This window comes from Alternaria hordeiaustralica (genome assembly GCF_023758085.1).
Source record: "Alternaria hordeiaustralica strain BMP 2776 chromosome Unknown scaffold_23, whole genome shotgun sequence".
Classification (NCBI taxonomy): domain Eukaryota; kingdom Fungi; phylum Ascomycota; class Dothideomycetes; order Pleosporales; family Pleosporaceae; genus Alternaria; species Alternaria hordeiaustralica.
In genome coordinates this window covers 52,201-71,424 of record NW_026056795.1, presented here as the reverse complement: position 1 = coordinate 71,424, position 19,224 = coordinate 52,201, and the positions used below count along the sequence as shown (strand labels likewise).

Genomic DNA, 19,224 nt, shown 5'->3' with positions numbered 1-19,224 from the left:
AGCGTCAACGGTGACCTTAACGGGAGGCTCATTTTGTGTGTATGCCCACGGCACGGGGACATACTGAGCACAAGCTCCACCAGCATAAAGCAGTGGTAGTAGGAGTGTTGTTGCCATCGTCGCTATGTTCGAATGGCTAAGCCAATTAACGCCTCATCAAAGCCTTTCAGGCAGCTTCTTTTATACATCGTACCTAATCTGCTAATTGAAGCTACTAATACAGAACAAGACAACAGTGAATGCATTCCCATTGATGACGACGCAATGATCGCAACACACCTCTCATTTACCCAGCCGGTATGAGCTAGGGTAAACTCACTAGGGACATGGTAGTCTCCAGCCCGTCAATATTGCGGAGTGACGTGAGAATACTCCGGGTCTCGGACGTAAGCCTTCGAATGAGACGATGCGCTAGACCAACATGTCGGAGAAGGTGGGGCTGAATTCAAGCTTTGCGGGATGGTTAGTGGGGAAAGACTTGGAGATAAGCGCGGATCGGCTGAACTATGAAGGCATGGAGATATTAGCCGGTCGACTTCTACCAGGAACTCGGTATCGTCGAACGACCGGGTCGCGCGGACGGGCGACGGATATTTGAATGTGGCAGCGTGTAGGATGTGTTGAGGTCTTTCGTTCATTAATACGCGATCGAGACGAGGGCTTTACGGCGGCTTAATCTCCTGGGCCATGTCCACAACACATCTCGTCATCTCTCGATGTACTCGACACAAGCTTATAAATTGGATTTGACGGGCGCAAATGTGCTTCCCTGTCCTCCGCCGAGAGCTTCAACAAGCTCATCGACCTTCTCCAGCACCCATGTGCATCCTTCATCACTAACTAGCCACTTTATTCCCTCCTCTTCTCCCGCTTCGGGCTCTTGTTTCCAGGTGCCGTCTTCCCAAGCCTTCCTCAGCCCAAAGACATGACTGAGCACCTGTGGTCCAACTCCTTGTTGTGCCCTCAAGCATGTGATAGCAATCAGACTGGTGGTTATTCGGCCCACGGTAGCTCCTTCCTTGCGGGGAGGGTCTGTGAACAGACCGCCGTATTCGCTGTTGATGATGAAGACGGGCAGATCGGGGTGTGCCTCGCCGAGTTTGTGTTCGAGTTTGGTCTCTAATGGGCGGTAGATGGCATTCCAGAGAGCGCGACCGCGCTGGTTGATGTGCTCAACGTTGGAGGGATCGGGAAAGCGCGTAGGTTTGGTGTTTAGCTTGGAAGCGATCGACGAAGGAAGTTCGGCGCGGAAGGCGTTGAGCATGTTGATTGTGCGCGGGATCTATATGGTGTCTTAGTAAACGAAGCTATTTACCTGCTAAGACTAGCTACTCACGCCATTGAAGCCTATGCACTTGAGGCCAATTTCGCGCATGAATTCCGCTGTCGCAACGCCTTCACTCTCGGGTCTGGATGCAGTGGAGCTGTTGTACAGGGCGACCATGGACTCGGGCGAGTTCATCGTCATGGTCGCGGCCGTGGAAATGCCCAGCCATGATGGACGCCCGAGTTTGCGCTCTGTGGCCTCTTCTTCTATGCGTTTGTACACAGCCTGGATTCTCGGTGGTGCTGGTACGGGGCCCGGGCGCGAGTGCGCGGCGTTGATGAGCGACTTGAGCGTCGGCGACAGCTTCGACATGGTGTGCAGATGGCCAATGGCACAAGGACAAAAGATAATGCGCAAAGATCACGGGACGAAGAATAAATGCTACGCAGACATCAATGGGTATCAAGGTGCAGTGCGCCGTTGACAAGGCCAGAGTATTTAACGTCGACGAACATGCCATAACGCGAAGCCGACGCCGTTCCGAGGCTCCACGTTCGGCACTTCTTCAAGTCCCGGCCATCAGGTGTTGCCCGCCAAGCCATGCTCCAGAACTCACACCACCAACGAGCATCGCCGTGCCTAGGGACATTTAAAAATGATACAATCAAACATCAGAAGACATGAGAGACGGATGAGAACACTTTACAAGAGTGGCGACTGAACAAAATTGTTGTGAAAGTACGTAATTTTTGCAATTGCAATTGCGATTGCACATAGCTAAGCGTTTGATTACCCAGATTTACTGGCACAGCGCAGAAGAATGTTTCAACGAGTGAGGGCAAGCGCTCCAGATATCGACAGTCCAGCAATCAAACCATTCTCTTCCACATTAGTTGCCTCCGCCAGAGATGGTAGCATCGAACGGCTCAGCAATAGAGACCTGACCAGCAGCCGCAGTGTCCTGATCGATGTTGTTCTGAAGCTTCGTCATTTCCTCTGCGAGCTTGTCGGCAACCGTGTCATCTCCCTGAGCTTGCTGAGCTTGAAGCTTGATAACAGTAGCCATGAGCTTCAGAACCTTGTTCTTGATCTTTCCGTTCTGGCTTGGTGTTAGCTTTGTAGATGAATTTGTAAAAGAATACACGTACCTGGATCTGATCGGCTTCATCGCCGGTAGCAGCCTCAACCGCTGGGTTGAAGGCCTGGTCCTCCGCATCGTTGGCGACTTGGTTGACTTCATTAAGGAAGGTGAGGTCTGCCGGGTCGATGTTTCCTGGGTTCTGCAAGTCGAGTGCTGAGAAGGCTGCCATAGCTTCCGCCTGCGCGTTTCCAGCCTGTCCGCCAGAGATCGAGATGTCGTTGTAAGTCGTGTCAGCGAGAACTGGGCCGGCCTGGCGAGCAACCACTGCGCGCTTGTTGGAGGTAGGCGCAGCGACGGAGAACGCAGCGAGCGAAAGGATGGCGAAAGATTGGAAGTACATGGTGAATATGTATGTATAGATTATTCGAGAGAGTAGAAGTGATGGTAGGTACAGCGCAGCTGTTACGGTAGTAAAAAGAGGGTATGAGAATTGAATCTACAGCGTCAAGCTGGATATGTTTAAAGTACTCGAGAATGATTGAAAACGCTTGATGATAGTAGGAAACTTAAGACGGCGGGTTTGCAATGCGTTCTTATACAAGTGCTCGACGAAGCACAGCTGTAGGCCAGACACACCCAAAGCAGCATCTCCGATCCTGAGGTTTCGTTCATGCCGAGCTGTTCCGCCTGAGCGCCTGTCCAGGCGCCATCTGGTACACGATCTCGGGCGTGGGGCTCTATGCGCCGACCACCAAAACACATCGACTCAGCGCCTGGTGGAATCTTCCCACGAGTAGGAGAAATCGGCCTGAAGTTACAAACGTTGCGCGTCGCCAAACGATGGATCGCGCAACCCTGCAAGGCCTGAGCGAAATGTCGTTCCTGAACGGCGAGGCTGTGAAACCCTCTGGACGTCAGAACCTGCGACTGAGGCACCGCCGCGCATGAGCTTGGCAAAAGCTTAGCATGTACAGTACCTGTCACATTGCCAGAGGGAGTTTGGCGTCCGCGGCTTGACAGCAAAGAACGGCGCTCAGAGAAGCGATGATTACTTATGTTGGTGTTTGAGCATGGTCCGTGTTTGAGGCAGGAACGGTTGGTGTGGGGCATTGCTCCCAGCTCCATGGCTTCCGCCCTCAGAGTGATTTATTGATTACTTAACAACGACCAGAGGGACGCGAGCTTCATGCTCCGCCGTCACGTCCGCTGAGCATGGCTCCCCTCTTGCGCATACGCTCCTCGATCATTCTCTTGCTGTAGCCCGTCACATTTACACTTGAACCAGCGCTGAACAGGCTTTCAGCCTTACCATAAACTGCCTCAGTGTATTCAATGCTCGGCGCTGAGAAGTCCATGGTGAACACACTAACACTAACACCCCCGCCAGCCACGACCCAAGTCTCGCCCGGAAGGCTTGTATCGCCATTGTACGCGGCATTGATTCCAGCAGCCAAGGGGTCCACGTTGTCCCACGTGAAGAGGCCGCTTGTCTCGTTGTAGACTGCCACGTCTGTGTTGGCCTCGCCTGTGAGCCTGGTCTTAACCACTGGGGGCATGGTGCTGTTGACGAGATCGGGAATGTTGACGTTGACGCCATAACCCAGAGGCAGCACTTTCTGTCCTTCTGGTGTGTTTTTGATGAACTCGTTCACTACCTCGAAGGAGACCTTGGCAGCCAATACCGCGGGGTCCGAGGCGCTTGTTACGTTGAAGTAAGGCACCGCCTTGTTACTTGCGCTGGTAGCGATCCCGGGTATCGATCGCGATACAGCAGCGAAAGTTGCGCCTACGGTTCCACTCAGACCCATTACGAAGGGACCGAGGTTTGTGCCGTAGTTCGGTCCGGCAACGAAGAGATCGGCTGTCTGATGCCAGTCGGGGTAGTAACGCGGAAGCACGTAGTCGAGCGCCACGAAGGTACACGCCGCGGGTGTGCCATCATAATACCAGATGTTCTCGTCACTTGGATCTCTGCCGACTGCTGGTGCGCCTGCAGGGATAATGTCGTACTGGGACGCAATCGTGAGGTTTGCTGACTCTGCCCAGATGACGGTGCTGCCCTTGCCGGACTGTTGCTGCGCTGGCGCGACGACGAGCACTGGATGACGAATTAGCATTGAGTACTTCATGCCAGAGAATGTGGAAATCTTTACCCTCATGGCCAGCATCCACAAGCAACTTGTATAGTTCCCTCAAGTTTCCACTGCCAAATCCATCATCATTACCCATGAGGATCTTGAGCGCATCCGAGGATGAAGCGAGGCCCAGTGCCACCGCGAGGGCGGCATTCAGAGAAAAGCGCATGTCGACGATTGGCTATAGAATTGATGTGCAGGTTGTGAAGGACGTAGAAGCAGCGTAACAAGCTTCCTAGCGTCTCATCAACTATTGAGAAACCACAGCTTATATACACCCTTACAGACCCGATCCGGTTGAACCGATACCAAAATCCGGTTACACCGCATACCCAGAAACTGTACCGAATCTGGCATACATCTGGGTACCATGATGATAGTCGCTGCAGGAACAGGAACCGAATCCATGAGCGCGGAATCTCCGATATCGTGTCGAATTCTCACCTGAGTTGGGCGCGCGCTGTGATTCGGTGTTGATAAAGATACGCGGAACGCCTCACAGTTGGCTAAGACGCGTTGGGAAGGAGGTATGCACGTGTCGGGATAAGATACCAGGATGCATCGGAGTACGGCGATCGCGAAGTACGCTTCGCATACCCATGGCGAAGCAATGTTGGGGAAATACTTCGCAAGTGGAAGGGAGATGATCAGCGATGCTGTCTGGGCGGAGGCGGAACCGAGGTTTGTGCACTAACGCGTCACCACAACCAACTTCGGAAGCGATACTTTGCATAACTAACTCGCGACCTCTACTATCACTTTTAGACACCACTCAGACACTGTAAAGTTGGCGGTGTCATTTCGCACTGTTGCATTCAGGGAAGAAAGCCTCTACATGAATAGGTTGATGACGCCCGATCGGTCAGCTGAAATAACCATGCCGTATGGCTGCTCAATCAAGGCCACGTCCATTATACGATCAACATGACCCTTGAGCAAGTACTGCTGCTGCAACGCGATGGCCCCTGATCTTGGTGATTTCGCTGGTGCTTTCTTTGCTGAGGTACTTGCCCGGCTGTCCCTTGCATTACCTACCTGACCAGCCGGCTGTTGTAATTTCTCCGTAATGACGATGGTATCCGGACTCGGCTGCGATGCGGTATATGCTGGTTTACCTTCATCGGGCTCTAGGCCACTCACGACTGTCGATGATTCTGGCCGATTGGTGTCCCAGTACCGAACTTTCCAGTCGGGGCCTGCTGTGAGAAGGAATGTGTGTTTCGACTCGCCTTTCTCGTCCGTTGCCTGTGTGCATATGGCTAGTGCACGAACGCCGCGGTCCGCCGTCGAGCTAGCCGTCGGTTCGACGCTGGTTGAAAAGCGGCCGAGCATGCCACCAGCTTTCTCCTCGTCCAGGTCGATGAGGGTGGTGCTCTTGGTTCCAGTATCTTTGCACAGTCCCGTACGATAGACTTCTTTGCAGATGTGCTTCTCGAAGTCCCATACAGTGACCTCGCCCTGATCGCTACCGCCGCTGATATACAATCGGGTCTTCTTCAACTTCGGGAAGAAGACCTGACGGAGGCGGTGTATCGGCGATGCACCGTGGAATACCCAAGCCTTCAGGCGAAGCTTGAACCGAAGATCCCAGAGATCGAGGACACCATGGGAGGTTCCTAATAGTAACCAATGCGCTCTCTTATCAACGCAGAAGCACGTAGGGGTACCATGATCCAAAGGATTGTTGAGAGTGTACAGCAGCTCCATTGTCCTCAGATCCAGCGCAATGACCTTTGAGGTATCAGTAGCTAACAAAAGGACCGATCTGTTGTCTCCATTGTAGTGTTCTGACCATACTGCACAGTCGCCCTTAGGGAGTTGATATTCGCGAAGAAGTCGAGGTCGCCCGAACTTGGCACTTCCATCGTGACTCTGGATGTAGTCTACGCGGACCACATGTACGCTACCATCATCACCCGTCGCGACAAATGAGTAAGTCTGTTCCACAAAAACCAGACTCGTGACCTTGACATCCTCACCAAGTCTGTAAGTCTGTCGTGATCTCCGGGTAATGTTCCGCTCGAGACGTGACGTGTCCCAAATCTTCACAGTCCCGTCATCCGACGCACTGATGAAGAAAGCTTGGTCAGGCGAGACCAGGATGCGCGTTACTGCAGCGGTATGCTCTCCAAAGCTCGCCACCAAGGTGCCTTCTGGTCTCCACGGTATGCCGGCTGGCGACTGATGAGCGTCTTTATACCTGATGGGCTGTCGCCTAATCGGAGATTGTATGCGAGGGCCAAACTCGATCTCATCCGTGGGAAAACGCTCCAGGAGCATGGAATCTAGAAGCTTGAGAATCGCCGGATCGTTGCCTGTATAGTTATGTGCGTTCCTGAACCGAACTCTCATTGGACTCCGGTCATATCGTTCTGTAGCGAGAGAGGAGTTGGGAGGTCGCGATCGAGAGGAGTCTCGAACATGAGTACCGTCGACCTTCCCGAACGCGTTGGCAGATGTGGTGCCGATTTCAGCTAAGGCTTTGTTTTCTCCTTTGCCGAGCAGTCCCAAAGCACTACTACGATGGCGAAGACTGCTGGACAAATCTGTTGAGCCGACGGAATTGGATGGGGAAAGAGATGGCCGCGTGATCTGCAATGACCTTCTCCGCATATCTGCCTCAGAAGGCGGTGAGCCTATACCGAAGTGCACCTCATTAGAAGAAGACATCTTCGATCGCAATGGGATCGTGATACCCCTCTCTTCGCGTATCAGTCGCCCAGCTTGACTTTCAAAATGCTCGGCTAGCCCATTAGCCTCCGTAGTTGATGCATCCAGCAGAGCATCCTTGATCGTTCGAGGTTGAATGAGCTCCTCTGGAGCGCTGGGTTTCCTAGTCTGTTCCATGACCTGACGGACGTCTTCATCAAAGAGCACCGTCTGAGCCTTGATACCAAGGTCATTCAGTACGACAACGCTGTTGAACTTTGTGGTCGGAGCGGCGAGACCATCCGAGCGTCGGCGATTGCTCACTCTCCAAATGAACTCCCGCAGAGCAACAAGCTTGAAATCGTCTTCTGCTGTCATACCGGCGTTGCGGAGTTTTCGTAGCCACAGGTCGTCCTCTTCGTTCTTTGGTAGCCGCTGTAGTATCTTCTGGTCCAGTTCGCGCCCAGAGATTGTGGGTAGACTATCTTCTGATGACCCAAAGGTGAAGGTTTGCTGCTGCCTAGCTGCAACCCAGAATTGACCCTTCTGGGCCTGCAGCGCCCAGTTTGAGGTCATATCTAACAGCAACCGTGACATCGGTGGCTTTAACGATTCCAAAATCCGTACTTCAGAGAACTCAGAGGGGATGACTTTAAGGTAGGGTCGGATAAGGTTGACCAGAATGCTGTGCGTGTCGGCGACCGAAAGGTACTTAGAAGCAGCTGAGATGAATTGTGCAGCTGCCTCGCGAATCCATAAGTTAGGATGCATTGTGAGGCGTGCAAGTATATCCACGAGTTCCCATGTCTTAGATCGCTGAAACAGACCAAGCTCTGCCATGGAGGAAAGCGCTCTAATGGTCTTTTCGACAACAAACTCTTCTGGATCTGTTAGTGCCTGAACCATGAGCGGTAAAATGTAACCTTCCAAGCTAGCACCGCCAACGAAGACGGCAACACCGACAATGCCTTCAAAGAAGGCACACTTGAGCATCCAATCTGGATCGTTCAGGTACGTATTAAGATGACTAAGAACGACATCGTTGGCCCGCGGGCTTCCAAAAAAGACACACAAATCAGAGACAGAACGTAGCATCGCTCGACGGACAGAGGCATCGCTATCGGTAAGGAGGGCTTTCGTGTGTTTCTCAAAGGCCTCTACGAGGATGCGACGATCCGAATCGAACTGGTTCCGGTGGGCGGATGAAGACATGTCATCTTCGGTCTCAGGATCCGCATTGGGCAACGACCCTTCTGCGCGTAGAGCTTGGATCATGTCCAGATACCTAGCTGCAGTAGTTGCCAGAGTACCGATACAAAACGCATACTGCATTCGAACAAGGGGACCAACGTTTGTCGAAGAGTCAGGGAGATATGCCTCCAGACGCGGCAAAACATACTCCGGGAAGATGTAGGCATTGATTGGAGAGACAACCTGCACCATGGCGAGGATCTGTGTCAAAGTGCGCAGCGCAGCAATCTTGACCTGTTCAGACTTGTCGACTAGCAATTGAGCCACGTAGGGTATCACACGGTCTAGCTTTGCTTCATCCGTTAACCGTTCGGAGAATGCCAGGAGTAACTCCAAGCCTCGAACGCGAGCGGAAGATCTAGCTGTTCCTCGCAGACAGGATACGACAATGGTTAGAAAGACCAAGTTGCCGTCATCGATGGCCAGGCTCCGCGCTGGAGAGGCTTGGTGTTGATAATTTGGTATGTTGACGAAGAGCGGAAAGAGCTTGGCATGCGGTTTTGGAGGGGTGAATTCAGGTTTGGTGAGTTCCTTCCCTTCTTCGTTGGACAGCAAGTGAGAAATCTTGTCGTAGTCGCTGTATATCTGGTCTATGCGCTCATCTGGCTCGCCAAGGTGTTCAGATCCGGTGGTTACTGGCTTGCGCCCTGACGATGGGTCGGTAATGGAGTACATGTACTGTTGCAGAAAGCCGTAAAAGTAAGTTGGGAAAACTTTGCCTTTCCAATGTGTCAAGTAATCTTCGGCAGTCATCCGAGAATTAGGATCCACTTGTATCATGTGTAGTATCAACTCGCGTATGCTGCTATCCTGGATCTTGCTGAGATGAGAATGCTCGGGATTGTATTCGCCTTGTCGGTATTTGAACAGCTGACTGAGAGAGAAAATGGGGGCTTCCAGAAATAATTCAGCGATGACGCAGCCGACACTGAAGATATCCATGGCCCAGTTGACATCACCCTCGCCTTCGGGTTGCTGTCCAGCAGCTAGGAATCTCTCTGGTGCGAGGTAGCAAGTGCGACGACCGGAAAGGTCGAAATAGAAGGAAAAGTCGGCAGGGTTGTCTTCGGGTAGATGTGCTGGCTTGTATGATGATGAGAAGTCTGCAAGATACAGCCAGTTCCAAGACGTGACGAGAACGTTCTCGGTCTTGATATCGCCATGATAAATGTTTCGCGCGTGGCAGTCTCGTACGGCGCAAAGGAGCTGAAAAGATAGCCATTTCTTCTCAATCTCTTCCAAGAATGGACGTGTGCTGTAAGACGTTAGTGTATTGGTGTAGTTGGTGAAGTGTCAAATTATACCTCAAACGATCGTACAAAGAACTGTGAATATACTGGCGCACGAGATAACCGCAAGCTGCGGTCTCGATAACGCGGTGGTATGCAACGGCGTTGGGCACATCAGCGAGCACTTTGCGTTCGTCTTGGAACAGTCAGTCGTTCATACATATGGAGGATGTTGACTTTGTTAAACTCACGGAGTAGCCTTTTGACATGTTCCTGGAAGTCGAACTGAGCGTAAGGCTTCATCACCACTCGGGCTACAACAAGACCGTCCTTGTGGCGGGCGCGCACGGCTTTCATAAAGCGCGCCGCACCGAGTGACTTTTCATATTGCAGATCAGCCAGCTCGGGCACGTCGATGTTGGCCGAGCCAGCCGAAAGCGTAGTGAGGGAGAAGCCCTGACCCATGATGATGGTTGATGTGCGAGCGTGGTTGTGGTGCCAGGGTGTGGAGCTATCAAGGCGCCGCGACGAACATGTTGGAAGGGGCGATGCAGATGTCGCGCCGCAGCTGTTGGAGCTGTATTCACTGCTATATGGTGTCGTGTCAGACGAAACCAAACCCGCACCTGGGTATTGTCGAGATGTACGTCGGGCGCGTCAGGTGCAGCATCCCAGGTCATCTTTCACCTGTCGCGCTCGCCCTCGGCACTAACTCCGAAGCGGAAAGGTGTCCCGCAGCCCACCCCATGGCGCGCCTGGCAACACGTAATTGTCGTCCCTCTGCGAACACCAGTCGACACCATGGCGGACACGAAAGAGCACGTCGTCTTTTTCCACCCCGACCTGGGCATCGGTGGGGCGGAGCGCTTGGTTATCGATGCCGCGGTTGGGCTGCAGAACCGCGGGCACAAAGTGACCATCTTCACATCGCACTGCGACCCGGCCCACTGCTTCGATGAGGCGCGCGATGGTAAGCCTCTACTCAGCACCTCGGAACCACGCACCGCTTGACGCGATCCAAAGGAACCCTCGACGTGCGCGTGCGCGGCAACTCGCTCGTCCCCGCCGCCTTCCTCGGCCGCTTCGCCATCCTCTGCGCCATCCTGCGCCAGGTGCACTTGATCCTCCAGATCGCCCTGTTTACCGAAGAGCTCCCCAAGCTCGCGCCTTCCTCGTTCTTCGTCGACCAGCTCAGCGCCGGCATCCCGCTCCTGCGACTGCTACAGCCACGCCCGCGCGTCATCTTCTACTGCCACTTCCCTGACAAATTACTTGCGAAGAAGGGTGGTATACTCAAGACATTGTACCGCGGACCCTTCAACTGGCTGGAGAGCTGGAGCACAAGGTGCAGCGACACCATTGTCGTTAACAGCAACTTCACCAAGAGCATCTTCAGCGAGGCTTTCCCCACCCTAAGACATCGCGAGCCTGGCGTCGTATATCCCTGTGTAGACATCACCGCAGGCGGGTCGGATGAGGAGGTTACCCCGCTATGGAAGAACAAGAAGGTGCTCCTCAGCATCAACCGCTTCGAGAAGAAGAAGGATGTGGCGCTTGCCATCAGAGCCTTTGCGGGGTTGTCGTCCAAAGAACGCGAGGATGCGCGGCTTGTAATTGCAGGTGGATATGACCCCAGGGTGGCCGAGAACGTCTCAACGTACACCGAGCTATGTGAACTCGCAGACTCACTCAAGCTGAAGCACGCGACTGCGAAGACTGTCATCACCGCCCAGGCCATCCCTGACGACATCTCGGTCCTCTTCCTCCATTCCGTCCCGAATGCCTTCAAGGCCACGCTGCTGTCTACCTCGCGCCTCCTCGTATACACTCCACTACATGAGCACTTCGGCATTGTACCACTGGAAGCAATGTTAGTAGGCACACCGGTCCTGGCTGCCAACGAGGGCGGGCCTACCGAGACCGTCATCAGCGGGCAGACGGGTTGGCTGCGAGACGTCACCAAAGTGCAAGACTGGACCGAAGTTATGCGCATTGCGCTTGAAGATGGCGAGGGCGAAGAACGGCTCAGAGAGATGGGCAAGTGGGGTAGGGAAAGAGTCATCGCCGAGTTCTCGAAGGAGAAGTTGGCTGAACGACTTGAAACGGAAATCAAAAATATGAAGTCGAAGAGCATGCGTCCGCCGCTCATGCCATTCGCTGCTGTTATACTGGCTGTAGGCCTGATGGGCGCTCTGGCTGCGGCGAGCATGGTACTAGCTCTGAAACAGTAGATACATGATCTTCAGAGGAAGAATATCATTACATGTCAACTACGTAAACTACTTCTTCGCGGCCTTGACACTGGGCACTTCGTCGTCCTTCTCAAAGATATCCGGCAAAGGCCCGATGGGCGTAATCTGGAACTTGTTGATTTGGCCATGGCTCTTTGTGTAATGCTTCTTGATGTGCTCAAAGTCGGTAGTTTCTTTGAAAGCGGGGTAGTCCTGTTCCATTCGTGTTAGCAAGAGTGTTCCATAATGATCATTGAAAAAGGAGATCGCGTACCCAGTACAGATGGCGCATCCACTTGTGAAGGTGTGGATATCCCGATCTGATATCGCGAATATTGCACTTGAAGTGCTGGACGTACACAGGATCGAAGCGGATGATCGTGGTGAAAAGCCGAACATCGGCTTCCGTTACGTGCGGGCTCGACAGTAGGTATGGTGTAGAAGACTGGGCCATGGACTCTTCCAAACGATCGAGAGACTTGAAAAGCTGTGTCACGGCCTTTGTGTATGCCTCCTCAGTGCTGCCGTCTCATTAGTACATCCTACTCAGCATCATGTGAGTTATTTAGTGTAACCTACGTAGCGAAACCTGACTTGTAAACCCCGTTGTTCACATCGTTGTACACCCAATCGTTCATGGCCTCGATGTCCTTCTGGAAGTCCTTGGGGAATAGATCCACCTTCCTGTACTTCTCCTCGACGAGATCGTCGAATTCGGTGTACAGCATCCTTATGATCTCCGCACTCTCATTGCTGACAATCTTATTGGTCTTCTTGTCGTACAGCGTCGGCACCGTGAAGCGTCCTTCGTAGTCTGGGTTCTGTTCAAAGTAGATGTCACGGAGATGCGTGTATCCTTCGTGAAGCGGATCCGGTGTGGTGTGACCAGAGACTTTCTCATCGGAAGCTGCGAACCGCCAGCCCTTCTCTGCCATGTGCCAGTGGACGCTGTTGTAGGAGATGATGTCCTCGAGGCCCTTGAGGTGGCGCACGATGAGTGTGCGGTGGGCCCAGGGACAGGCGTAGGAGACATAGAGATGGTAGCGACCTTTCTCAGGTGGGAATTCGGCATCGGGCTTGTTCTGGATCCAGTTTCTGAAGACGGATGTTTGGCGCTTGAACTCGCCGCTCTTGTCACCGGGTTTGACCTTATTCTGTAGTCAGTATGCTGGTGCAAAACCCAATATCCACTGGACCTGTCTGCAAAGCTGGCTAACAACTTCAAGATCACTTACCCAGTCAAGGATCGATCCCTTCCCATCCTTGCTGTCTTGTTGGGGCGCTTTGTCCATGGCTGCGCGACTTGGAGTAGTGCAGAATGACCGTGTATATCTTATTGAGATTGGAGAACACTTTGTAATTGTCCTGAGTCGCAAAGCGCGTGAGAACATAGAACTGTAAATTGAGTTTAAAGAGATGCGTTACGGCTATATAGCTGTCATTGAAAGCAAGCAGCTGGACGATGGTGGAGACGTCATAGCTTCCTCTGGTTCCAATTTGGTGGGGCGCGTGTTCCAAGAGTGGACTTTACTCAGCATTGGAAAGCTTGACTAACGTTTGGCGTGATAAAGCGCTTCGCGATGAAATTCCGCCTTACTACAACATGAGCAATCAGAGTACATGGTCACCAAGACATTTTGAAAGGCTCGGGATATGGAATAAACAATCACATGGGGAGGAAGACCCGGAATTTGGGGGTATCAAGTGCTTTTGCAATTCCGTCCAAATATGTACATGTGTAGGATGCCGTTCAGGAAATCGTTGCGCCTGAGCCGTTGTAAACGAAGTGACCTTCCCAAAATTCTCAATGCTACAAACTCCAAGTACAAATCATTGTTTCATGATGCGCTTTACAGCAGGGCGGCACCGACGTTTCCCAATGTTTGCTTCGTCACATCGTCCCTGACCTGTCCAACCTTCTTCGCCGAGTCGAGAATGGCGCCTTCAATGGCCTTGAGCGCTTCCACCAACTCACGACGCTGGTCGCGTGGTGCGCTTCGACTGCCAGTCAGTTGCTGAGCCTTCTCCACGGTGCCGGCCTCCATCGTTCGCAGGTGAGTCTCGATCTCGCGAATCTGGCGCTGGTAAACGTCTAGAGTACGGCCGAGCTCATCGGTGCGGCGGTTGAAGTAACCCATGAGGTCGACAGGCTTGGTGGGATCGTCATCGTCCAGAGCACTGGTCGCAGGAGTCTTTGCGCTTGACGCTGTGAGGTTGGCGTTGTTGCGGTAGTGGAACTGCGCCGGTAGTCGCTGATTCTCAATAGCACGGAAGCTGAGGGTCGCGTCGTCGGCATCCTTCTTGACGAGACTTTTAAGGTGCGCAATGTTGGCGGAATCGTTGTCGAGGCCGACTTCAACGGTGGAAAGGAACGTCTCGATGTAGGCTACGTCAGGCGCAATAGTGTCGATCTCCTTCTCACTGCCGGGGAGTGCCTCGCGAATCTGGCTGCAGAAGTTGACCTTGCGCTGGATACCCTCATCGAACTGCTGGATGATGTTTTGCAGTTCGGGGTGCAGGTCGTTGAAACGCGTGGTTCCTCGTATCGAGTCGAGGGTCATCTGAACGGGCTGCGCGCTTGAGCTCATCTGATTTCCCCCCAGAGTAGAGCCACCAAGCGTATTCGACCTGTTCTGCGTGTTCATGCTGCCACCGAACAAAGTATTCTGCTGCTGGGGCTGAGCTTGCTGTTGGGTTGAACCGAAGAGCGAAGGGGCCGACGTTTGATTTTGCTGGGTGGAGGTGTTGTTCCCGAACAAGGAGGGTGTTGTTGTCTGCTGTGTGGACGAGGCGCTAGGACTTTCAGTTAGCTTGTGTCACCGCGAGCAGCCATGGTCACTTACAACAGTGATGGCTTCGACTGAGCGCCGCCGAAGAGGCCACCGGATTGGGGTGTGCTTTGGGGCTGGCTCTGTGAGGTTCCGCCTAATGCGCCGCCGAAGAGGCCTCCGCTCTGAGGTTGTGTTGATTGCGCGGTGGATGAGCCGAAGAGCCCTCCGCTCGCAGGCGCCGTTGTCGCAGGCTTGTTCAGGTTGCCAAACAGGCCTCCACTTGCAGGCTGCGAAGTCTGAGGCTGAGCTTGGCCGCCGAAGAGCGAACCCGACTGTGCTTGTTGCGGTTGCTGGGCAGACCCAAAGAGCCCGCCGCTGCTCTGGGGCTGGCTGGCCTGCTGGCCTTGGTTCGCATTATTTCCACTGATACCGTCAGTCTAATGCTTCGACAAATCGTACTTGCCATGTAGGCTGCATCGCATGCGCTCGGAATGGTAGTAGCAGAGGCTGCTACCCAAGAGAGCGCTTGGTACAGAATGTGGGAAGACGTACAAGAGACCACCACCACCGCCAGTATTGATACTCAGCGAGTTTGATCGCCCAAAGCCCGCCATTCTGTTCCAGTCTCCTTCGTTATTCTGCGTCTATCTCGTCGTCTGTTTGCGATCGTTCACGATGGATGCGCAGGTGCAAGGTCGCGGCGTGGCTCCACTCTCTCGAGCTGAGAAACTCGAGGAGGTTATAGCGAGCGTTGAAGAACACGACGCGTGGAAATGCGCGTGGTTGACAGTGCAGAAGATGGGTCGGTATGTGAAGGACAATGCCTGCGTCTGTTTGGCGGCGCGCCAGCAACAGCACAGGCCAAAACGCGTGCACTCTACTCGGCTAATCATTCCCTCATCCAGCAACTCAAAGAAGCTCACGTTCACTACCAACGGCCAAGTCACTGCAGAAGCCGTATAGCACCCGGATCCCACACGCGAATTTCGTGGAAACCCAAAAACCCGCAGAAATACAAAACGGAAGCTTGTGCAAGCTCGAGCAATTGTGCGTGCACTAGAAATAGTCGGATACACAGTAATCCCTTGGGAGGGCTCACTCTTTGCGGGCGCGCCTTGTAGCTGGTGGAACGAAAAGAACGACACCATGGCAGACGAATCCGACGACGATCTCTATGGCGACGAGACAGCCGCGCAGCAGACCAACGAGGCAAAGAAGGAGGAAGACAACTCCAGCGGTGATGAGCCAATGGACGAAGAGTCAGGCGATGAAGAAGACAGCGACTCGGTATGCCGCACAAGAACCCCACAAAGAGCTTGCGCCAGTTCTAACGAAGCTGTAGGACATCGACATCATCATCGAGAAGGCACCAGCACCCGCCAAACCCACAGCGTAAGCTTCTATGGAGCTCCAAACTCCAAGTTCCTGCCATCACTACAGCTACTGACATGTCCGTCCAGCGCGCAAGCACCCCAAGAATCAAAAGCCATAAAGATCGAAGCACCGCCCACTTCTTCAACCACGCCCTCGCAACAAGTACCTCCCAAGACCGTCCCCACAACCGGCGGCACTGTCCCTCAACTGTCCGCCTCAGCCCTCTCGGGCACCGCCTTCCCCGCGCAACGCACCTCGACTATCGATGTCAACGGGAACCCCGTCTACCCTCCACAAGGCAAAGAGATTCTCAGCGTAGACATCGATGCCGACCTAGCGGAAGAGCAAAAGATCTGGCGTCGACCTGGTGAAGACCAGTCGGACTACTTCAACTACGGCTTCGACGAGTTCACGTGGGAGTTGTATCGCCAAAGACAAGTCAGTATGGCCAACACGCTGCAGGGCCAGAAGAACGACATGGCACAAATGCAGGCTATGATGGGCGGTGCGCCGATGCCTGGTATGCCCGGAATGCCTGGCATGGGCGCTGGTCCACAGGGCAATGGGGGGCCGGGTGGTGCGCCGCCGACAGGCCCGGGAGGAGGAGGTGGCGGTGGCGGCGGCAGTGGTGCTATGGGACCTGGAGGCATGAACGAACAGCAAATGCAGATGATGATGCAAGAGATGATGCAGCAAGGCATGGATCCCAGTCAGATGGACTTTGCGTCCTTTATGCAGATGGCAGGCCAGGGCATGGGTGGCTTCCCCGGCGGACCTGGAGGTCAGCAAGGCGGAGGTTTCCAGCAGGGTCATCAAGGCGGTGGTGGCAGAGGAGGACGCGGTGGCAGGGGAAGGGGGTGGTAACAAGGCCGCCATCAGGACATGTCTCGTCTGGACGGCAGGATCATGTAGGCTCGAGATACGATGGTTCACGGCATCACGGCGTTCTGAGTATATTACTACGATACCATGGGTGGGAAACGCCTTCTGGCGCAAAGCAGTCTGTTTCAATTCTTACAGATCAATCTACTTCCGACTCAAGCGCTTCAGTGCCGTGCTCTGAATACTGTTGTGGTATCACCAGGCCTTCCCTATAACTATTGCACGCTGCCGTATTCCTTCGAAGCCTCATGCAGTGCGTGCAGAATCCTCCCGTGCGATACTGTGCTTGCGTGCCCCGTCTTGCTCGTGCACGCGCAAAGCTGTGCACAGTCGTGACGTGTGATACCACCATCGTGCGTGCGTTTTGACCCTCGTCAAGATCTCCGGACAATACAGCGGCTATGTCTCCATGGGGTCTCCTCCTTCGAGGATATGTGCTGGTATCCGACCTTCCGCAAAGTCCTTCTCCAGCCTCGCCATCTCGGCCAAGCTGCTTGCGTTGAGGATGGCAGCGCGCATGCGCTTCTTCTCTTCGTCGGTGTAGATGCGCTCTTTGCCCGAGTCGGCACCGTTCGCGTACGAGGGGACGACGAAGCCCTTGGACTTGTTGCTCGAGATCTGGGAGAGTTAGTCAGATGAAACTTGAAGACAGTCGTGGTACGAACCTGGTTTGCAAGTTCTGTAGGCTCGTCGACAGTTCCGAACAGTTCCTTGGCCTTCTTTCGCTCAATATCCCGCACCTTGCTGAAGTCTAGGAAGCGCACAGTCGGACAGCGCCAGATGACCCAATACCGGTAGTTCTATGTGATGTTAGCATGCTGCGCATAATAGCCTCCATCATGCGATCCTGAGCCGGCCAAATCGCAACGAGTGGCTCACCCTGCACCGTTTCCGATCCCCAGGCTCAAGTTTGCTTGCACCATTAGGCTCAAAGGTTCATGGCTCAACGAGGTCAGGCACATACCTCTTTGCTTGTGACGGGATTTCCCATCAATGATAGGTATACCAGTTGCTTAAAACCCGCCAGCGGATCCAAGTCGGCCAGCTCTGCGATCCTGTTCTTGGTAAGGACCAGTGTGCGCAGGTTTGGTATGCTCGACGAGAGGTTGGGTTGGATGTTGGAGATGCGGTTTTGCGCGAGGAAGAGCGTTCGGAGACGGGGTTGGAGCGGGAAGTTGCCGAGCTGTGCGATGTCGTTGTCGGTGAGATCTATGGCGTCGTTGTCCTGTCACCTTGTCAATATGGCGGTTTATGTTCGGAGCAATGATGCAACTCACTCGCGCTGCTCCCATGTTCTCAACCGCGGAAATCTTGTGACCTAGATTATACGATATTGATATCAACTCAGCTCTCAAGTGTAGCATCTGCTCTTTTCAACGCACCTCGCAGATCGAGTTCACGCTCCGTGAGACAGTTGATGAAGGACAGGGAATTGTTGATGAGGTCTGTTGTTAACCTCATGTTGGCGGTAGTGCGTGTTGTATGTTGGGGTTAAAAGGTGGTTTAAGGTATGCGCTGCGGGCCAGGGTATCGTTAAGTATCTTGCGCGGAGTTGCTAAAGTTGGTCGCGTAGCTAGAGCTCCATGTCTTGAAATTCGTAGAGCGCCAAGAACTTCCCCGCTAGCGCCAGACTCACCCTCGTCGCCTGGGCACGTGCCTACACCTTCCTCTACAATCTTCTATGGTTGCTACTTAGGTAGGAGAGCACCGCAACTCCATGCTTCAATAACACTGTCTGTTTGTCATCTCTGTGGGGAAGATCGTAATTGGGCAGAATTACGGCATGTACGAACTCCCAGAAATCCAACACCGCTTCAAGCTCCCAGAGAAACAACCCAGTGCATCACCAAAACAAAACGACATTGTCTAGTCACAGCTCAAACCGTGTTCCAATATCCGAAGTTACAAAGTCTGCCTCTGTTACTCATTTACCTATGCTACTGCTGTCTACAGTCCTTGAAGCTTTCTACCGCTAACACATTAGCCAGATCTCGATATCACACAAGGCTGGACCACAAAATCAGCAGCCACGTTGCCTAATCTTATCTCTTTGGGAGCCGGTGAGGAGACCGTCTCTCTCTACTATCTCACTGTCAATATGCATTTTCTTCTTCCCATCCATTGGCTATTCCCTGCCGCCCCGTCTGCGATTGGGCCGTCTCATCCGGTGAACCTGCACGGCATCAAGACCACTCGTGTATGCAGCCTGGTGGTTGTATTTTTTTCAAAAGGCTGTATCATGATATAGTTTCGCTGCCCGAAACCACCTTCTTTCTGATCTAGCCTTCCACATTTCGAGTCGATTCAACATGCCGCTATGCTGGTGCGGCGAACGAGCCAGAGGCACTGGAACC

General features: G+C 53.5%; 9 protein-coding genes across 9 annotated transcripts; 2 read left to right on the top strand and 7 right to left on the bottom strand.

Annotated features, from left to right (window-relative positions):
- Nucleotides 1-733: 733 nt before the first annotated feature.
- Nucleotides 734-1,639, bottom strand: ALG3 (dolichyl-P-Man:Man(5)GlcNAc(2)-PP-dolichol alpha-1,3-mannosyltransferase; the record flags this gene model as incomplete). Its single annotated transcript, XM_049391219.1, has 2 exons — nucleotides 734-1,282; nucleotides 1,337-1,639. 2 exons carry the CDS (start codon nucleotides 1,637-1,639, stop codon nucleotides 734-736), a joined length of 852 nt encoding a protein of 283 aa, XP_049240921.1.
- A 517-nt stretch (nucleotides 1,640-2,156) lies between these two features.
- On the bottom strand, nucleotides 2,157-2,748 carry J4E84_008648 (uncharacterized protein; the record flags this gene model as incomplete). Its single annotated transcript, XM_049391218.1, has 2 exons — nucleotides 2,157-2,366; nucleotides 2,416-2,748. 2 exons carry the CDS (start codon nucleotides 2,746-2,748, stop codon nucleotides 2,157-2,159), a joined length of 543 nt encoding a protein of 180 aa, XP_049240920.1.
- A 784-nt stretch (nucleotides 2,749-3,532) lies between these two features.
- J4E84_008647 (uncharacterized protein) lies at nucleotides 3,533-4,652 on the bottom strand (the record flags this gene model as incomplete). Its single annotated transcript, XM_049391217.1, has 2 exons — nucleotides 3,533-4,446; nucleotides 4,502-4,652. The coding sequence occupies 2 exons, from the start codon at nucleotides 4,650-4,652 to the stop codon at nucleotides 3,533-3,535; spliced, it is 1,065 nt and encodes a 354-aa protein (XP_049240919.1).
- Nucleotides 4,653-5,314: 662 nt separating this feature from the next.
- On the bottom strand, nucleotides 5,315-10,077 carry J4E84_008646 (uncharacterized protein; the record flags this gene model as incomplete). Its single annotated transcript, XM_049391216.1, has 3 exons — nucleotides 5,315-9,638; nucleotides 9,688-9,808; nucleotides 9,864-10,077. 3 exons carry the CDS (start codon nucleotides 10,075-10,077, stop codon nucleotides 5,315-5,317), a joined length of 4,659 nt encoding a protein of 1,552 aa, XP_049240918.1.
- A 336-nt stretch (nucleotides 10,078-10,413) lies between these two features.
- On the top strand, nucleotides 10,414-11,843 carry ALG2 (Alpha-1,3-mannosyltransferase-like protein; the record flags this gene model as incomplete). Its single annotated transcript, XM_049391215.1, has 2 exons — nucleotides 10,414-10,582; nucleotides 10,636-11,843. 2 exons carry the CDS (start codon nucleotides 10,414-10,416, stop codon nucleotides 11,841-11,843), a joined length of 1,377 nt encoding a protein of 458 aa, XP_049240917.1.
- A 48-nt stretch (nucleotides 11,844-11,891) lies between these two features.
- On the bottom strand, nucleotides 11,892-13,135 carry J4E84_008644 (uncharacterized protein; the record flags this gene model as incomplete). The annotated part of the gene is made up of 4 exons (XM_049391214.1): nucleotides 11,892-12,056; nucleotides 12,118-12,364; nucleotides 12,423-12,997; nucleotides 13,079-13,135. 4 exons carry the CDS (start codon nucleotides 13,133-13,135, stop codon nucleotides 11,892-11,894), a joined length of 1,044 nt encoding a protein of 347 aa, XP_049240916.1.
- A 558-nt stretch (nucleotides 13,136-13,693) lies between these two features.
- J4E84_008643 (uncharacterized protein) lies at nucleotides 13,694-15,228 on the bottom strand (the record flags this gene model as incomplete). Its single annotated transcript, XM_049391213.1, has 3 exons — nucleotides 13,694-14,636; nucleotides 14,687-15,037; nucleotides 15,167-15,228. 3 exons carry the CDS (start codon nucleotides 15,226-15,228, stop codon nucleotides 13,694-13,696), a joined length of 1,356 nt encoding a protein of 451 aa, XP_049240915.1.
- Nucleotides 15,229-15,760: 532 nt separating this feature from the next.
- Nucleotides 15,761-16,852, top strand: J4E84_008642 (uncharacterized protein; the record flags this gene model as incomplete). The annotated part of the gene is made up of 3 exons (XM_049391212.1): nucleotides 15,761-15,901; nucleotides 15,957-16,006; nucleotides 16,075-16,852. 3 exons carry the CDS (start codon nucleotides 15,761-15,763, stop codon nucleotides 16,850-16,852), a joined length of 969 nt encoding a protein of 322 aa, XP_049240914.1.
- A 417-nt stretch (nucleotides 16,853-17,269) lies between these two features.
- Nucleotides 17,270-18,331, bottom strand: J4E84_008641 (uncharacterized protein; the record flags this gene model as incomplete). Its single annotated transcript, XM_049391211.1, has 5 exons — nucleotides 17,270-17,488; nucleotides 17,536-17,670; nucleotides 17,835-18,095; nucleotides 18,148-18,188; nucleotides 18,253-18,331. 5 exons carry the CDS (start codon nucleotides 18,329-18,331, stop codon nucleotides 17,270-17,272), a joined length of 735 nt encoding a protein of 244 aa, XP_049240913.1.
- Nucleotides 18,332-19,224: the final 893 nt, after the last annotated feature.